This window comes from Siphateles boraxobius, unplaced genomic scaffold (assembly GCF_051911475.1).
Source record: "Siphateles boraxobius isolate OS27281-9 unplaced genomic scaffold, OSU_SipBor_1 33, whole genome shotgun sequence".
Taxonomy (NCBI): domain Eukaryota; kingdom Metazoa; phylum Chordata; class Actinopteri; order Cypriniformes; family Leuciscidae; genus Siphateles; species Siphateles boraxobius.
In genome coordinates, this window is record NW_027508953.1 from 10,487,831 (window position 1) to 10,508,615 (window position 20,785).

The 20,785-nt window shown below is 39.2% G+C and overlaps 1 protein-coding gene across 2 annotated transcripts in view; it reads right to left on the reverse strand.

The window, feature by feature from the left end:
• Positions 1-1,085: 1,085 nt before the first annotated feature.
• hibadha (3-hydroxyisobutyrate dehydrogenase a) overlaps positions 1,086-20,785 on the reverse strand; it is a 29,007-nt gene continuing 9,307 nt past the window's right edge. Inside the window, exons 5-8 of one of the 2 annotated variants that reach the window (XM_077195482.1) lie at positions 15,014-15,147; positions 7,874-7,950; positions 2,174-2,330; positions 1,086-2,085 (exon numbers count right to left, since the gene is read on the reverse strand). In XM_077195482.1, the coding sequence (XP_077051597.1) occupies positions 1,927-2,085; positions 2,174-2,330; positions 7,874-7,950; positions 15,014-15,147 (527 nt within the window). In that variant the 3' untranslated portion in view covers positions 1,086-1,926. The remainder of the gene's footprint in view (positions 2,086-2,173; positions 2,331-7,873; positions 7,951-15,013; positions 15,148-20,785) is intronic. The other variant, XM_077195483.1, reaches the window with a different exon arrangement.

Sequence of the window (20,785 nt, forward strand, 5' to 3'; positions counted from 1 at the left end):
TGCATTTCAGTTTAAAACGCGCTTATCCAGCTACAGACTTTAAGCTCCCAGTTAACAACCGGCAGTCTCAGTTAAACAATTAGTGCACTTATAGTGTGTAGGACTGTCTGAGACTACAGCCACATAACTGCACATCACGAGCATTGGTCATAAAATTAAGTCCTACAATTAAAAGTGGAGGATAAGAGCGGTTTTAACGACCTCTGCACTAGTTCAGACTGGGTTGGCCTGTCTGAGGCTGTCTACAGACACAAACAGCACTGCCGAAATAATAAAAACATAAGAACGAAAGACCAAAAAACACTATTAAAGAAAGAGCCCACGGGTGATGCCTTGTTTTGTTGGCTTTCTGATTGTGATGATGGAAATAAGGGAATCATTTGTGGAGCATGAGTACATGTGAGCACGTGGAAAGAACAATAGAAAAGCCGCAGACATCGGAGGACCAGCACCAGGACAGGAAGTCAGAGGGCGGTGAAGGGGACTAATTCATTTGTACTGTTACTTCAACCTTACTTCTCCTTTTGTAAACATCATAAGCTATAAACGGTGATCATTTTTACATGTACACCTGTAAATCTTTGATTTTCTTGTTATAGCTAACTTACACAAACATCTAAACCTTAAAGTGATGTCAAGTCCCTTTGTCCTTACCTAACCGATACACACCAGCCCTTTAGTTAAACAGACATCAAACACAAACGCAGCCTTGTGAAGCACTCATATATAGGCGAAAGTTATAAATAGCAATATATCAGCGAGACAGCATAAAGGTCATGTTTAAATGTTAAAATACTCTCAGATTAAATTGCAGGGACAACTATAAATAAGCAATTTTTTAGGCTGGTTTCATCAAAAACCAACCCATAAACACTGCAGTGCTATCAAAAGTTTGTTCTTTTCGTTTGACCATTCCGACCAGCCTAACACAGTCACATTCGTGCAAACAACAGTGTGAGTTCGAGGCGGGACGATGTGTTCGCCAGACAAATGGCAGAAAAAGTTTCCTTCATTATTGTTGAAAATCTGTTTGATTATGCAGATACAGTATTATAACCTTCGTCTCAAATTTCTGACAGTTAATCACTTAATTAACTTCTTTATTGAGGACAAAATATGAACAAGAACATTTTTGTATAGAGGACATGGGCGAGTGTATGTGCCTAGCACAGATGGTATACGTCTCTTCTTAGTGCGAGTCTCAACAGGACCTCTATAAAGCAGAGACAATTAACACTGCTGATTCTCAATACAGCACCTTTACAAAAAGGCTATACATATATGTACATACATACCAGGGTGGCTTAAAGCCTTTTGTTTAGTGGAAAAGAAATGGTGAACGAGAGAAATTATGGTCGGAATCAGGCAAAAATTATAGAGATGTAAATATATAAACTATTCAATGTAAAACAGGTCCGTTTTAATGTGAAGTGCGCAAAACCCAGAAAACAAATGAGGGACCTACAACTTTTCTCCAACACTTTTCACAGTTTAGATTCAGTTTAAGCTAAACTGGCACGGATGAGGTATATCTTATGGATCCTTAAGCATTTTTAGCAGCGTCTGATCAGGACCTAAAATCAATTTTGGCTCAGAACTGGGTTGAAGTAAAATGAAATGAAAACACATGATTGTAAACGATTGCACGCAAATGTGTGATGTAAGCAATCTTAGGTATTTGAGTAACAGTTTGAACCGGTCATACAGAACTAGTTAAAAATGGTTCTGCAAAGTTTTGAATGTCAACATCAGGCTACAACCTAACAGAGTTATCAGACTCTCAATGCCACACTCATTAGCGTCAACATACAACATCCCTTTCAAAACAGACACACATGCATATCAATACTAAACCGGCTTATCATAATGTCTGTTTTAACCCACACAGAGTCTGGGTCACATCCACTTGAACCGGATTACACAGACCTATTGTACTCCCTCCTCTCTTAAGAACTGGAAGACGGAGGAAAAGTCTTTGTTAGAGTAGCCACCAGCACACATGGCGCGGTAGATCTGGTGTGCCAAAGAACCAAGAGGAATGGGGGTCTGAGTGCTGGTCGCGGTGTTCTGAGCAAAACCAAGATCCTGTGAACACAACATTGTTAACAAACCTACATATATGCATGTTTAAAAAAAACAACAAAAAAAAAAAACAAAAAAAAACTTCACTTACTTTAGCCATTAACAACGTGCCGAAGCCTCCCTGGTAGTTGTTTGCGGACGGCACTCCTTCCATGACACCTGGGACGGGGTTATATGTGTCGCTGGACCAACATCGCCCTGAGCTCATGTTCAGAATCTTCGCCAGCAGCTTCGGATCCAAACCCAGTCTGATCGAAAGAGAGACAGAGAAAAAGGTCAAAGGACAGAGGTCAGACAGACTGCTGACCTTTAGGCTCAGGACTAGATCATCCCTAAGTGGAAAGTGGGCCTGGATAATACAGTATTGATATTTAACAGGAGCTGCAGTTCATCATTTTCCACTCTCTCGCTTGTTGTCCCCCACACAAATGCAGGGGTAATAAAACTCTGACACAAGCAGCTGTCTTATTAACTCACCCCCACCAATCTGTCCCCCTATAAGAGTAACCGGCGTGATTTCAGTCCTGCATTTAAAGTAGATCTGAGTGAAATGGGCCTTGCTGCTTTACAGATGATTGTGCACCTAAATAACATCGAATAATAAAGAAAGAAACTGACAGACAGCAAACACAACTATTTGTGACATTTCCTAAAGAAAGCGGTTGTCTTGATGATAAGTGTGTGGTTGCCAGGGCTTAGTATGTGGTTGCTAGGGCATTGTTAGGTGCTTGTTTACTGGCTAAGTCTAAAGTGTTCACCCTCAAGTCTCTATTATATTAAGAAAAAAGCACTAAGATTCAAGAAAATGACATGTGCCAAGTTCTTAGAAATATACTCTTTGTATCCATGTTGGTTTTTGATCTAATCACTCTAAATATATTATGTTTTCAAGCCATCAATTCAAAAATAATAGCATATTTACCATCACTTTGAATATTATGAATATATTATGAAACACTTTTTTGAATATTTCATTTTTGCGAACGCTCCACTCATTAACCGCTCACTGAAAAAGCAAATTCCGCTCAAATAACGTGCCGACATGAAACTTCTATGTATTAGACTTGTTTCTGTTTGCAATAGCCCTTCTGTGCTGGAACATGGTGTGTATAGCCGAGCTGGGCAACGCTGGTAAAATGACGCCACCCTCTTGTTCACTGATCCACTCCCTGCTATCTACTCACATGCTCCGATAATAATAGCTTTGTAGGACTATACATTATTTGGAAAAATGGTCATAAAATGAATCTGTTAAATCTGATTCTGTTGCATAGAATTAATAGAGAAAAAAATATTTAATATTAATATATTTTCTGCACAATTTTAGAGTGTTACTTTCAATAAAAATGCTTTTTTTTATTGCCTTGTATTTTAAAAATTCAGTATCATTAAAATTATAGATTTGTATTAATCTTTTATTAATATAGAATTTCATTAAAGTCTAATATTAATACCATTATACCAAAAAAACTAATCTAATAAATAAATACTTTTTAAAAAGTATTTTTGGTTTCAGTTTTTGGCCAAGTGCCTATATTTCGGCCCATAACTTTTATTTCTGTGCATCCCTAATACATTATTTACACACACACACACACACACACACACACACACACACACACACACACACACACACACACACACACACACACACACACACACACACACACACACACACACACACACACACACACAAAATGAAATGACCTTGGCTTGTGACAGAGGTCAAATTATCTGATGACATAAAAGTTTTATAAAATTCTAAATATTGAAAATATATGCAAAAAATTAAATATTTTGACAAAATATGCTTCATTATGATAGGGACAATGAGAATAGATTAGGACAGTTGTCTCACTGTGACATTTTCAACTTTAACACAGAAACTAACTTTATGTTTGAATAAATTAGTTTTTACACCACTAATAAACTAACAACAACAAAAACCCTGTCAACTAGCAGACTGTTTACTGAGACAAAAATGGGTGGCAGTTGACAAAAAGCCATTTCGAAAGAAAAGGATGATGAAGAGAAGAGGGATAAAAGAGGGGAATCTGCGGATGATGTGTAACTGGGCAAAGAGCTGCCGCCTCTTGCTTTAACAAGAACATAAATATGACCACATCAAGAGCAACTCGACACACACGCGTGTGCGTGCACACTCACACCGGAGCGGCAACGGTGGTGAGACTGTAAAGTGCGCGTTTTAGCTTTCTTATGTCTATTAAACTATGATGAGTGTTTATGGGCAGTTATACAGTAACTCCACCTGTCTCTCATTCAGGGGGCCGCGCCTTCATACACACACTCACATCCACCAAGACTTTTATAAGTCTATGCAATAATTAAGATACAAGGACACACAGCTGTCCATAAACAGTCTATTTCTTTCCCTTTTCTATTATTCCATCCATCCGTCCGTCTCAGTCTGTCTGAGTTTACAGACGTTTTTGAAAAATGTAATCTCAATAATGTGTGTGAGTGTTTGTGAGCTATGTTGTCATTTGACAGTTGTTTTTTTTTAATGTCTGTAAACAGCCCACTGACTGACCTCGTATCAATCTCCTGTTCTCTCTCACTCTCCCTTTATGTCTGTGTCTCTTGGGGACAACCGGTGACATATGTTCAACATCGTCCCCCTCCTTCCCCCAGCTCACACACACACACACACACACACACACACACACACACACACACACACACACACACACACACACACACACACACACACACACACACACACACACACACACACACACACACACACACACACACACACACACACACACACACACACACACACACACACACACACACACACACACACACACACACACACGTTCTGGGTCAGTGACGGAAAAGGTTACCGCCTCAACTGCAACCTGGCTTCTCTGCTACAACACAAATCACTCTCTCTGCACGAGTAACGAGTGTGTGTGTGTGTGAATAGGAAGCATCTTCACAGTTAAAATGCTAAACGTCACTTTGTATAGCACTCATTCTGCTCCTATGGATATTATCCAAACCATTTAAACATCAAATTGTTGATCAAACAACAGAGACACTTTCTAAAGACACTTGGGCAGATTTGGCAGAAAATTTGGCAGATGAAACAGTGTAAAGTGTGTGCAGGTTAATACCATGGCAGCGAGGGAAAGGAAAACAGATGTGAGAGTCTGTTTAAACAGGATGAATGAATTACAGTTTAAGAAAAAGGAAAGGAGGAAATAAACTAGAGGCGTTTGATGTTTGATCACTGCATTAGAAGGGGGCCCCATTTTGTTAAAGACTTATGTTTATACACTATGCTTCTTGTTCTCATTTCATCTTCATCAAACCCTGATGCTCTAAAGATTATAAACACATAGTCTTATAAGCAAACACACACAGGCCACAATTTTATTAATGTCTTTAAGAGGCAACAAACGAGTTTATTACCAAATGTCAATTATCTTTTTCAACATCTGTACACAGGCTGTGTGTGTGTGTGTGTGTGTGTGTGTGTGTGTGTGTGTGTGTGTGTGTGAGGGCGTTTGTGTAGTGGATGAACTTTCAAAGCCTGTCAATTCAGTGTGTATGTGGCATCATTAGAAAATAGGGCTCATTCTCAGTTTTAGCTACTGTTTGTAAAGTGTAGACAGCTGCATATGCATGCATAAGTGAAGATAGATGGAGAGAGAGCGAGCGAGCGGGGAGATAACGGTCGTTTGGGGACACTTCTTTTCCAAACGAAACATCATGCATGACTAGAGACACCCAGCACTCGTTGGGAAAAAAAAAAATTAAGTACAATGACTTTTTCTACAAAGAGGGAACAGTGTCCCATTACTCTTTTAAAGTGTTAGAGGCATATCAAATGTTTTTTGGGGGGTGGGGGGTTTGATTAAAATCATATAGGCCAAAACGTTGACGTAATACGAATTCAATATTGGATGAATCACAGTAAACACTTTTCAATTATCGACCCAATTGGGTAACTTTACAATAAGGTTCCATGAGTTAACATTAATTAGTTGTTGACTAAATTAGTTAACAATAACTAACAATGAAAAATGCTTCTAAAGCATTTATTAATCTCAGTCATATTAATTTAAACATTTACTAATGCATTATTAAAATCAAAATTTGTATCTGTAAATGTTATTTATTGGACCTGAGCTAACTTTAACTAACAATGAACAGTTGTATTTCTATGTTGACAGATTGATAAATATGTTAACAAATGTATTGATTATTGTTAGTTAGTTATAAACAATTATGGTATTTACAAGTAATTCTGATTCTATTTTATTATTTATTATTATTTTTTACACTAATTTTAGTGTTGACTGCATTCAGCCTTGTTACCAAAGTTATCGCAAAATAAATGTTTACAACAAAAATATTTTTCTTGAATTTTTGTGGAAGTTTGCAACCCTGTTACATTGCATTTCTATTTTATGTATTTTTAAATTGTATTACTTTAATTTTATTTAAAATGTATACTTCAAATTTAGACGTCCTCCATTTTGGCAAACGGGGCAGCAAAACTGAAAAGAAAAAAGAAAAAAATCCCTACATTTTTATAATGTAAAAAAGATGCTACATGAAAGATGGACACTTTTTTTTATAATTCTCCATAGTGAGAGATTGATTATTCATCCCGTGCATACCTTTGCTTTCCAGAAAAAGAAAAAATCATAATAACTCAGTCAAACATTCATCCTCTTTACATTCTCTATGTGCAGTTTGCTGCATGAGAAGACAGGCTGCAGTGCAGCATGGGAGATTTATGACAGCCAGGAACCCAAGGCATCTAAATGAGTCTGCATAAGTGTATATGAGTGTGCAGTTGCCTACACCCTCCTGATATCCCTGAAAAGAGGGATAACATCACTTGGTGTGTACTAGATTTTAAGACTGCACTCAAGTGAATATGAAAACATCTCATATACAAGTGAATCTGTTGAGTCTAACCTTGTTAAGCTGTATATGCAAGCAAAACTGCCTAATATCTTCTGATATCATTTTACCCTCTTCTCACTCAAAATATATAATTTTTTTTTTAAATCATATTCTGCATTCGTCAGTACTCATAAGAAAAGATATTGACTACACATTGTCACAGGATGTCTTTTAAATGCAATAAACTAAGAACAAACTCTTTTAAGCTTAAAAACACATGGCGCATGGCGATCTGTTACAACAAACAACAGTCTGTCATCACTGGTGTCAAACGTGCGAACCGAATTTAAATGAACGCAAATGAGTTTGAGAGCGGATGGCAAGATATTCAATGAAAGCCTCAAATGAGCCACGGCACTAAAATGGAGCGATTCAAAGAAAGGGTCAATATAAAATAAAGAAAACAATGTTTTTGTTTGCGAATATGTTTGTTTTTTTGCAAAAAACTTTACTAACAAGTGAACATCACGGTAAAATGTTCCTAATTAAAATACAGTCATGGCATGACCCCTTACATTTCACTCTGTTTCTTACACAAAGTTATCGTGTGGCAGTTTAAAGCAGCTTGAATCTAGAGCAGAGAACATTTGGTCTACTTTTAAAACTTTTTTTTCTCATTTTAGACAGCACCCTCATTCTCTCTATGTCTCTCTCTCACACACACACACACACACACACACACACACACACACACACACACACACACACACACACACACACACACACACACACACACACACACACACACACACACACACACACACACACACACACACACACACACACACACACACACACACACACACACACACACACACACACACACACACACACACACACACTTCACCTTATTCCGAGGTTCATGGTCTCTGCTGTACCAATCATGCCAATTGCTAACAGCATGTTGTTGCAGATTTTTGCTGCCTGAAAGAGAAAATTGCAAAACGTCAGTTCAGCCATAGAAGTCATTTAATTGAAAGGCTTTGTAGTAACCTTTCGTCTTTTATTGTCATTCCATTAGAAATTTGTTATGCATCAATTAACACAAGGAGTCTAATGCCATCTAATAATATGCATCTCCACAGTTTTTCTTTTTGTATTAAATGTTATATAATATCATATCAAGATACTATGAATACATATTGTAACTTTCAGAACTTAAAGAAAAAAAGCTGCAACAACTTTGATATAAAACAGATCAACACAAAACATTCACATCCAAAAATTCCTAATGGGCAGTGTTGGGGAAAGTAACTTTCAAAAGTAATGCATTACAATATTACATTACTCCCTAAACAAGTAACTAATTGCATTACTTAGTTACTTATAATAAAACGTAATGTATTATGTTACTTTTGTGTTACTTTTCTCACCTGGTCTGGGCTGGGCTTGCTCATTTGCTTTTTAATATCAAAAAACAAAACAAAAAAATTATATTTTTGGCAAATGTAAAGTGAAATGGATAAGCCTCAGGCTGAATGAAATGTAAATCACGGTTGTCCAGTAGAGGTTGCAGATAAAAAAATCCTTAATTAAATACATAAAAGTACATTTGTATTTAACATTTAATTATTGCATTTCCCTGTTTTTATACATTTTAAGTAATAGTGAATGTGTTTTTGTGCAAGTGAGAGGAGTAAATGCATGCTCACATTAAGTCTAGAACCACAATAAGAATTCATGTTTACACAGCGCACACAACGCCTCTGCACCTCACTCTTAATTTCTCTCAACATGGGGAGAGTAGAAGTGTCAGTCAATAAATGGGAAAAACAAAACTGCGTTACTTTTTTGATTCTTGTAAATTTAAAAGTAATGTGTGACTAGTTACTTGAAAAAGTAATCGGATTATGTAACTCCTGTTACTTGTAATGTGTTAACCCGACCACCGCTACTGGGTGTTCATAAACTTGACACAGGATATAGTAGAAGCTTTTATTTCTAAACGGCAGAAAAACTAACAATATAAAAATGGAAAATTACAGAAAAGTTGGACATGAGCAGCAGAAGTTTATTTTTTAACAAGATTCCTGACTATTTAAGAGTGATCTTAACTGATTGTTTCATTATCTAGTCGCGAAGGGTAATAAAATGTACAAAAACAATGACAGAATATGTTTTAAATGCATAAAAAACTAAATCTCTTGGGGGGGAAATGACCTAATTAATAGACAACAATGTCCTTAAAGGTAGGGTAGGCAATGTTTTTCATAAACACTTTTTATTATACTGGTTAAAACGTCTCCGGTTACTATCGTAACCTCGGTTTCCTGAGAGGCGGGAACGAGATTGCGTAGCTACACTGCGGGAACTCCTCCCTTCTCCACTTTTGTTGAAATCTTATGGGCCAACGCCAGCTTGGAACAGCTGGCCAATTGTTGCGAAGTATGCAAATACTGACAGGCTCACGGGCAGTATAAAATGCATGGGCGCGACAATTAAGCCAGAATCACGACTGAGTGCTGCACAGCTGATCGAACAGCGTACATGGCGGCTAACGCAATGTCTTGTTCTTGCCTCTCAGGGAATCAAGGTTACGACAGTAACCGGAGACATTCCCTTTCGAGATTGGTAACTCAACATTGCGTAGCTATGCTGCGGGAACTGTATTAAATCCCGCCGTGAGAGTAGTGAAGATAAGCCCGGGAAAAACGGGGCCAAGCTACACCAGCCACAGAAGAAACAGACAGTCAGCCAATTGCCGTGCCCCTAGGAGTGCTCGCATCTGATAGGTGGAACTAGACTAATGAGACATCATTCCCCACCCTATCGAAATTGCATATACAAACGCAATGAAAGCGAAGGCTGCACTGATCCAGGGCAGACAACACAGCACTAAAGCATGAAAGTAAACACAGTGTCAATGACATAAGCGGTAACAACTGTATTAAACACTAGCAGCCATATACACAGAGTCAACAGCATAAACCGGTAACCACTGCGTACAACTAGAAAAGTTCACAATACATAAACCGGTAACCACTGCGTACAACTAGAAAAGTTCACAATACATGAGTAAGGGATTTAACTCACCGAAAGCTCTTGAGACGCCACAGACGATACATCCAGGTTGTAAAATCTGCCGAAGGTGTTCTGAGAAGACCAGCCAGCAGCAAAACATAAATCCTGGTAGACATACCTCTAGACCAGGCCTATGAAGAGGCAACAGCCCTTGTTGAATGAGCTCATATGTTAGGGGGGACAATTCCTCCCCTGGTACGCGTAAGCCACCACGACAGCGTCCACAATCCAGTGAGAAAGTCTCTATTTTGAGACAGTTGACGTCTTTCCCTTAGTACAGCAACCAAAGCACACAAAAAGCTGGCCCGACTGAAGGAAGGCGGCAGCGCGATTCACATACATCGAATGTATGTGAATGACAGAGAATGACAGCTCAGCAGATAAGCGGGCAGAGAAACATCCTGTGCTTTAGGCACGTAGCCCCATCTCGGCCGGAGAGTAACACTGCAGTCGTCGGTCCGAAAAAGATAAGATCACCGTCCATGAGAACACGTGTAAGTCTCATTTATTTACATTTAATCATTTAGCTGACGCTTTTAGCCAAAGCGACTTACAATTGCTATATATATGTCGGAGGTCGCACGCCTCTGGAGCAACTAGGGGTTAAGTGTCTTGCTCAGGGACACATTGGTGTCTCACAGTGGATTCGAACCCGGGTCTCTCACACCACAGGCATGTGTCTTCTCCACTGCACCATCACCACCTCCTCACCACAGTCTCCACTGTGGTTAGCTGAAGCAAGGGCATGGAGCAGAGCAGTTTCTTTTTTCTTTTCTTTTTTTCTTTCAGGTAGAGCTCTTTAAGCATTTGAAACCAAGCGCTCGAAAGGCGGTAGAGAATGAGCCCTCGAAATTAGAGCTAGATCCCACGGCGGCACTGAAGGCGGCCGTGAAGGACATAATCTCCTCGCTCCCTAGAGAATCTGACCACCAGAGCATGTCTTCCGATCGATTCCCGGTAACCGGGGAACGAAACAAAGCAGTAGCGGCCACTTATTCCTTCAGCGTGGGTGCACTCACATTATTTCTCAGTCTGTGCTGAAGGAAGCGCCAAACATCCGAAACAGGGGGAACCACCAGGTCAACGTTAGTATCCTGGCACCATTTACACCAATCACAGAGTAGAACAACAGCCAATAGCGTCGCTCCTCTGGGAGTGCTCACAGCTGATAGGCAGGACCAGGCCAATGAGCTGCTCAGCTCAAGTACACCAGAATTGCATATTAGCTAGATTCTTAGGCTGTACTGAACAATACAGAGTAGCATAACAGCATAATCACATATCAGTATATACATATATATATACACATAAGCACAGCGTCAGCGGCCGTAGCGACGACAACTGTGAATATACACAGTTAGATCAGAATAGCCAGTTGCACTGGAGGATACAGGGCAACATAACAGCATAAACACAAATCAGTATGTACATAATCACATCGCCAGTGGCCGTAGCAACGACAACTGTTAATATACGTAGTTCGATTAGAATAGCCAGTTGCACTGAAGGATACTGGGCAACATAACAGCATAAACACATATCAGTATGTACATAAGCACAGCGTCAGCAGCCAAAGCGGCAACGACTGTGCAAACTCGTAGTCAAGACTCAAGACTAGGAGATAATTGAGGATAATCACTCACCGTAAGCACTGTTCTGTGAAGATCAGCCGGTTGCAAAACATACAACCCTAAAGACGCGTCTACATGGCCCATGAAGCGGCGATAGACCTCGAAGAGTGAGCTCACATGTTAAGGGGGGTCTTTCCTCCTGAACGTACGCTAGTGAAATGCTCGGTTGATGGGTCTCGGGTCCAGTATCAGACGGAGTCCTCCATCCCTCTTTGGCACAGCAAAATGGCAGCTTAGCACTTCCATGCTCAGAACTTTTTAGGTGAAACGCCTGGAATAACTGTCCACGCGTCTAGAAAATGACACCGGCCGTATAGTTCTATGGCCGCTGTTGCCAGTTTGTAGACTGGAGCCCTGCCCCAGCCAGGCTGGCTGCCGATCGGGCACGAGCGGTTTTGTGAACGGCGGGGGAACATTGGCACTCTCGCGTTTTTCCATCGGGAGGCCACTATAGGCACGGACAGCGCCTCCGTGCTGCTCGGGGCAGGGCGAGTGACACAGTGTTGAGTGTATGAGGAAACGGCCCTTTGTGTGAAGGGATATGTGCTCTTATTGTGGAGCTCACACAATTAGCACACTCACATTGCAAATGTCGCCTACAGGGACATGAACAGAGGGGACATGATGCAGAACACGGCGCTTGGGGCGGGGCCTCTAACGAACTCTCTCCTCATTTTGGATGGTCCGTAGGACGAAGGCTTGGCTGCCAAGGATGGTTTTTTTTCATGGTCCGTGACACTACATTCCCGGTCCCGCACACTGCCTACGGTGAAGATCCGTTTCAGTCAGTCAGGGTGGAGCCGCAGCGGGCTGCTCAGCCGATCTTAGGCGGGATGAGGTGCCGACAAAGAGAGAGACCTTGACATGGGCTGGAACGAGCGATGGGCAAATATTCGTGACTCATATACTTCGCCCTTCTGCGCCTCAGAGAAATGCTCAGTAACTGACTCTACGGTGTCACTAAGGAGGTCAGAGGGAGTGATTGGAGCCTTTCCTTTTCAGCCTGATGAGCCGTAAACTTGCACAGCTTGGACTGAAAGCTGAAATCCGCTCCCAGAGACAAACAGACTAGTGCTGCACGCTTAATCATATCGCCTATGCGATTATATGACCCAAAATGCTGCGATTTTATCTGAAATAAACAAATTAGGGCTGTTAATGCAATTAACGCAGCATCTGTTATTTTTTGTATCCAGAATCATGCACATGCACAGACCGCACGCCAGAATACAGTTCTCTTTCGCGCTTGAACGAACAATAACACACACAATTATGCCAAAATGTCGTTTTGTCGAGTATCTTTATAACATAAGAGCAGTCTTATGATGGACGTAAAGAGTTGTGAGAGAATGAGGAACGTGTGAGATCCGTGTCTCTGTCAGCAGCGGTTGCTCTTAAAGGGCCAGCAGCGAATAAAGCTTTCTGTCAGTAAAGTTAATCAAAGAACAAAGGGAACAGAGAAAATTACTCATAGCTCTTGACTAAAGAACTTTTGTAGCTTTAATAAGGATTAGTCTATATATAATTTATGCAGCACAGACTGTTTGATAACTTTATTCAATTTCTGTATATGTCCTACCTGTTAGACAGGAAGGGCACAGGAAAATATGACATTTATTATGGGTTTATGTGAGATTGTTTGAAGTTCACTTAAATTAAAAGCTGTTATATTTTTTGAAGCCTAATAAATGTTTTTAAAAAATGGATAGCTTTCAATTGTAAAGCGGGAATCACTGTAATGTTGGATGGCTATAATTAATCTTTAAAATGGGAGGGGGGGGGGGGGGGGGGTCATTTTTATCCAGACATCAATGGCTTATTGATCATTATAGGTGTTATCAATCATTTAGTTGTTGCTAGTTTGAGTTGAGAAATAACATATTTCAGAATTATCACTAATCTGTGTGTGCCTTTTGCTTTAGAACCAAGCAAGTTGACTCATGAAACCTTTTGTTTATTATATCGCAATCGCATATCGCAATAGCAGTATTGACCTCAATAATCGCAATATGACATTTTCCCCAAATCGTGCAGCCCTAGTGCTGACCACGACTTTACCATGTGCTTTTGGAGATTGTGGAAGAACGGAGTCTACCTCCTCGAAGCAGCCTGGCGGAGGCTCGATTGGGGATACCAGTCTCACTTCCTTTTTACAGGAGCATTTTGCGTCGAGTCCAGCGCGTCTGCGAAAAGGACTGGTGCGTGGTGACAGCAGAGGACTATGGCCCCAGACCTTGTCGTCACCGTCGTTTCTGGGTGGGGGAGGGCCCACCAGCGCCTCGCTGGCTGCAGTGGGCCTCGATCCTGAAATAGCAAAAACCCTCTCGAGTGCGCACCAGCAGGTCGGCGAAGTGCACGCATGTGGAGTCCAAGAAGGCCGCCTCGGCCTTGGCCTGGCCCCAACCTGGGCCTGGCCCCACCCTGGACCAGGCCCAGGCAGGCGACGCAGTACTCGCAGGTGTGGGGCGGGTCAATGGGGCCCGCACAAATCCGGCAAAGGTTAGCCATCCGATGCGAGGAAGAAAAGGTAACTAGTCCTCAGGTGCAACTTCAACGATGACAGCGTGAAGAAAGATTCTGACGCAATTGTTGCACCCATGCATTTTATACTGCCCGCGAGCCTGTTAGTATTTGCATACTTTACGACAATTTGCCAGCTGTTCCAAGCTGGCGTTAGCCCATAAGATTTCAACAAAAGTGGAGAAGGGAGGAGTTCCCGCAGCACAGCTACGCAATGTTGAGTTACCGCTCTCGAAAGGGAACTCTCTTCACATCCTGATAACAATCAATAATAGAAGTGGTCTAAATATATATATATTTTTTTAAAAATTTACATATATCTTCTGTGGAAGTCTCAGGACCAAAAAATGTCCAATCATGGCAATCCTTTCGGTTCGACACCACCCACGGCTAAATGAATCTGCAGCAGTCAGGTGGTACAAGTCAGAGTTGTTTATGTTCATTATTATTGTAATGTTATGTGTTTTGAGACATGAGTTAATTTAACACAATCTCTTTTAATGCTTTGCATACTCTGCTATGGCTCAAATGTACATACATGTGTTTAGGAGGTGGCATGTCTTTGGAGACTTTGACTCTGAAGGGAGGTGAGATCTTATGCTTTCACAGCTAACTTGCTTTTTCTAGCCCCCCCGAAGTTGCCTACCCTACCTTTAATATCTTTTAGCAGAAAGTACACTGTCTTTGGCATTTTAGAAGATAGCAAGACATTTTTTCCCATGGTATTCTTTGAAGTAATGTTGATGTCACCATCACTGTACTACATTATCTAATCAATTACAGTCTAAAGGACATTAACATTTGCGTTTATTTACCTGTCCACTTCCCACTTGGCCACAGTACACTACTTTTGCTCCCATACAGGTGAGGAGCTCCTGGGCAGCATTAAATTCCTCCTCGACGCCGCCCACCATGAAGGTGAGTTTAGCCAGACTAGCTGCACCAACACCTGGACAGAACAGTCACACTTTTGAAAATCATTACAAAATTTGCTCAAAATCAATGATTGACATTTAATTCAGTGCTATGGTGGAATCATTATAATGATGGCAATTAAAATAAAACCAAATAAATACAATAAAATAATTAACAAATAAATAAATATATTCATATACCATGGTATTTACATGGTACTCCAAAGTACTTCTAAGAAAATTATGGTACACATCAACATGTTACAAAAAACAAAAACAATAGTACAGACATGTTACATGTTCAAAGATCCAAAGATTTTTTTCATAATGTAATAATCATTTAATTTGTACACTTATTATATAACTTAGAAGCATTAAAAATGCAACCTGCTAATTTAACTAAAGCAGATCAGGACTCGGTCAGCATTGTATGTGTGTGTGTTTTGGGGCAGAGGAGGGTATTAATAAGCTGTCTGGCACCAGCGGGACAGCATTTGAGTGTTTGCCTTTAAAAGCCGATTGTCCAAATCATCCTTCACAACTCTCTAAGGACAAGGACCCATTGTCCTCCTCCCCACAAACACATACACTTGCGTACGACAGCTGTGCCTAAAGCGACACTCCTCCCCCTAAGTGAACACGCCCCCTGGGGTATGAGTGACAGCTCTAAGGGGTAATTAACTTTACACTTTATCATGTTCAATTAAGCGCCACGCCTTAAGAAGACCAAGCGTGGCCAATCACGTTAAAGCGTGCCATGTTCTACATGGGAGGGGTGCTTTTAATGCTGCTGACATAGATATGTGTGTCCAGGGATTTGCCCGATTAGAATGCAATTAAAGCAATAAAATTGGCCAATTTTTTTTTACATTACAACCTCATCTGCTGCACTAAAACCCTAAATACCCACATAAACACATACACAAAACAATCCAATTCATCCTAATTTATATCAAACACTGGATACAATGTGATCTGGGGAAAAAGGCATGGAGTACTTTGAGATGAGTGGTCTGTTTGTGTGTCAACACTAATGAATAGGCTGTTTATACTGAGAGCTAATAATGTTGAAGTTAATTATTAAAGACCAAGAGAAAAGAGCTGATGCAAGATAGATCGAGTGAAATGGGGATAAAGAAAGAGTGAGAGAGAAAGGAAAAGAGAGAGTTTATGACTTCCCCTGTATTGATTTTTGCCGTACTTATCAGTCATCAATAATTCTCTCATTAGCTCAGCGTGTCTGTCATTTCCCTTATGCTGAGTAAATGTGTGCGTATTTGTGTGCTTTGTTTATCTATAAACAAGCATTAATATGCAGTTTTACCTTTTTAAAAATGTGCACATTATTGAAATTAAACTGGTTTATCACATAAAATGAAGACATAACAGTAGCATATTTACAATGCTAATAATAATCCATGTAAAGTCAGTGCAGAAACAAAATGCAAACGCAGACAGAGGCATACAAAAAACAAATATCACACCAGAGGAACGTACTGTAGTTCATTACGTGGCTCTTTGAAATACTTTCTGTATTCTGCTGTCATGTATAATGTCTTCTAAACCATGTTATTGAAACTATGCATTTGTCTCAGACATTGAAAGTTTCATATTGAGACTTAAAGCCACATAATACAATAATGTTAATTAAAATCTACATTTAATTTGATGACATTTCTTTGCATTTGTGTATTTATCCAGTCATTTAATAAGAGATAAAAGTATAATTAACTTTGCATTGCAAAATAAATATTTAAAATGGTAAAATGTGTTAAACTGACTGACCGAGCATCTCTTATTAGTAGCTGAAAACATAATCCAGTTAGCCAAAGTACTCAAACAAGTAGAAAGTCAAATCTAAGTCTATAACAGCAAATACATAATGAAGAAACCCACATGAACGTGAACGCTGACAGAGACGTACACAGTTGTTTGTGGTGTTAGTTACCCAAAACTCTCTTTCCAGCATCTTAAACATTAAAAAAAGCCACTTAAAGCTTTAAGTACGTTTTAAAACACCAAAAACATTTAATTAGTGCCACAGATACATTAAACTACATTTGTGGATATGAGCCTCTTTTCCCAGGCAGTACGAGACGTTGAACCACCTCAACGAGTGTGTAGATCTCTGATCTTTTATTGTGTGTAAATAAAACCCCAATGCAACCTCGTCATCTTTCAACAAACCTCTAGAACTGCGGAAAGTAATAAAGACTCTAAATTACTAAATCATTTCTTTTTCCAGCCCACCCCAACAGACGCATACACACAAACACACTTGCGATCTATCAGCTACCCTCCTGAGCTGATCAATAACTTTTTCTTTTTGACTGTAAAAAGACCAGCATTGATTGCAAACAGACAAAAGGGATTCGAAAGTGATTGTCTCTCTAAACGACTGTGCTGGCAGGGCATTAAAGAGATCTCGAGAGAACATTCTAGGAACTGTTCTTATTGTGTTTCCAATACCAGAAACACTGCTGTAAAAACATTAGGCAAACCTCGATAAAATAGACGCTATATCAGAGGATGTCAACGATTCATTCAGTTTATGATCAAAGCTATATTTGTCCATATTGGATAATCAGGCCTATAAATGCATACAGTCCTCATGCCACTTAAACTCCTCAATATGAGTTTTCAAAAGTCAGTTTAGTTTTTCTCATACTGCACTTTTTACAATGAAAAATCTGTAATTTCCTCTCCTTCATGTTCCAAAACTATATGACTGTCTTTCTTGTGTGGATCAACAAAAGAGGATATTTTGAAGAATGTTTCAGTTGTTTTTGTCCATATAATGAAGGCCATTGGGGTCCAAAACAATACTGTATGAAGAAAAAAAAGAAAAAAAGGAGAGAAAAAAACAAAACAAAAAAACCACTGACACATGTGGCTTCAGGATTTGGGGAAAATATCTAATAAAAACTGTGATTCCGATTTAAAACCCACTAAAACTCCAGGTTTGCTGTGCTTGTTTGTAAGGCTGCACAATTTGGCACAAAATGTTGTGATTATATATAATTATTATAAATATAATAAAATAATAAATAAATAAATAAATATGTTAAAGATAAATATAATAATTATATCAAATATCAATAGAAGTATGAAATACGTTGTTTTTTTTTGACAACAGACTGTTTATAAATGCTTCTTATTACAAGTTTGGGAAGATGGTTGGCACGTTGCATTCTTAAATGCACATTATAAGTGACTTAAAGGGATAGTTCACCCAAAAAATTTAATTCTGTCATAATTTACTCCCACTCATGTCGTTCCAAATCTGTAAGGCTTTCGTTCATCTTCAGAACACAAATGAAGATATTTTTAATGTAATCTGAGAGATTTCTGTCCCTCCATTGACAATGTAGCACAACTAGCACAAAAGTTAAAATTAAGGGATTGTAAAAGCGATCCATATGAATTGAGCAGTTCAGTCCAAATTTTCTGAAGAGACACGATTTATATGATGAACAGATTAAATTTAGGCTTTTCATTTTAGATTATTTTTTTAAACTGTATTATTGTCCAGAGATACATTAAAATTATACAGTATGTTCCGTTTTGGCTTAATTTTGTGCCCCTAGTTCCTGTGTTCATTTCCTCCGCGTCTCAATCAGCGTCCTATATCTCCTGAGCTCATGAATCACTATATAGTGTTCACGAATTTAGGCACTTGGCTCACTACACATTGGAACACTGATGACTATTTCAAGCGACGTAACAACGTCGTCATTGTACAACATGACTGTATTTATGGACAACAGCAGAGGTAATCTTTCTGACAATACTTGAAAATGTTATTTAAAGTACATTATGATAAATATTTTGTTTGTTACATATAAGTGCATACCGTAAATAAATTATAAATGTTAGCTAGATTATGTTCATTACCTGTCTAGTGATGCATGTTTATGCTGAAATATAATGAAATAATGGCTTGTATTTTTAAAAACATCTATCACGTATCATTATGTGTAGTAAGTTGGCTCACTTGATTTAAGTTTCCTGCTTCAGAACTTCTGTTAAGGGAACATAGTACCCATAGATGCTCCCTGGTTTTCACAGTGCATTGTGGGACTTTTTTGGGAGCGAACATTTCACTGCCCTGAAAGGATTCTGCGATTGAGACAGACCTAAAAGTGTGACTGAACCCTAAAACAACTTTTTTTAGTTAATGATCTGTAAGACTGAGGCTTTATTAATGCTGTTCATTGATTCGAGTAAATTTTTGACATTTGGGTATAAAGTGTTTTAATTCTACAATATATGGTGTAAAAACGAATTCTGCCCACTTCAGGTTGAACGGTGGCTCCTGCAGTTGAATTTTCCTATTGGATGTTGTGGCACAGCATGACGTAAACAGGCACCAGCTCACCATGCCCTTGCCTACAGATACCCCTGGTTCGGAACTGGTGCTGGTTCAAAGTTGGTTCGGAGTTGGTTCAACTTGCGAACCTTCTCAGAACCTGTTTGTTTTTCCACTGACTAGAGCGCCCAGCGAACGACGTTGTTACATCATGGTGTACGTCGCCATACATCTTAATTAGAAACGCTTGCAAACCTACAACATTACTTTGGGATTATCTCTAACTCATGAACCAAAAAGGCTTTAAAAACAATTGAAATATGTAAGTCTTTTAACCTTTTCCTTTGATATGTAATCTTTTCTGATCAGTTATGTACCCCTGTCTTGTGTCTTTTTTTTTTCTTTCCATTTATTTGTTCTATATTGTGACTGTTTACTTCTTTGCTTACATAATGTTTTCAATAAAAAAAAACTAGAAACGCTTGCGCCAACTTCAAGCATAACAATGTTTTCAATAAAATAAAACTAGAAACGCTTGCGCCAACTTCAAGCATAACAATTACAATGGCGGACTACATCGTGTTTCTGCCAATTTTTCTCCTGGCTTTGCGATCCTATTATGGTCAGAAAAGATGTTTAGAACACATCTAAACCCGCTCCCAGCCCCCGACGTAAGCATGACGTGATAACAGAACGGTTCTAGTCCAGCAAAGAGTTGGTGCCGCTTTGGAGCCAGTTTTCCTGGCCGAGAACCGGTTCTTTGGCTGTCGAAACACAAATAACTGGTTCGCGCGCAGGCCCCGGCTCCGAACCGGCTCTCAAAATGCTTTGGTGGAAAAGGGGAAGCAGAGACGCGGGTATATATATATATATATATATATATATATATATATATATATATATACACACACACACATACAACTTTATATGGATATATATTATACACTAACATAAAGCGATATACTATAGGCTATATAGCAAATCTCATCTTCCTGATGTATTTTGTCACAAAATGTAACTAAATTATTGCCTAGCTCTATATATAATATTATATTATAATATCATATTATATATCAATATATAATTTTTCAGCATGCATACAGTTTACGCGCATAGGGCGATACTATACAATACATACTATATAGAATATCTCAATAGCTTGCTCGCTTTTTAATATGATTGTCCAGCACTAATCTGCTGAATGTGACTAAAAGGCATGAAGTTATTAGGATATAATAAACATTAACATGCTGAAATTGAAATTCTTTAGAAATAAATTTTACTTGACCTTGATCTTCTGTTGCATTTCACAGAAGAAAGAAAGTCATACACGTTATGAGGGTGAGTAAATTATAGCATAAGAT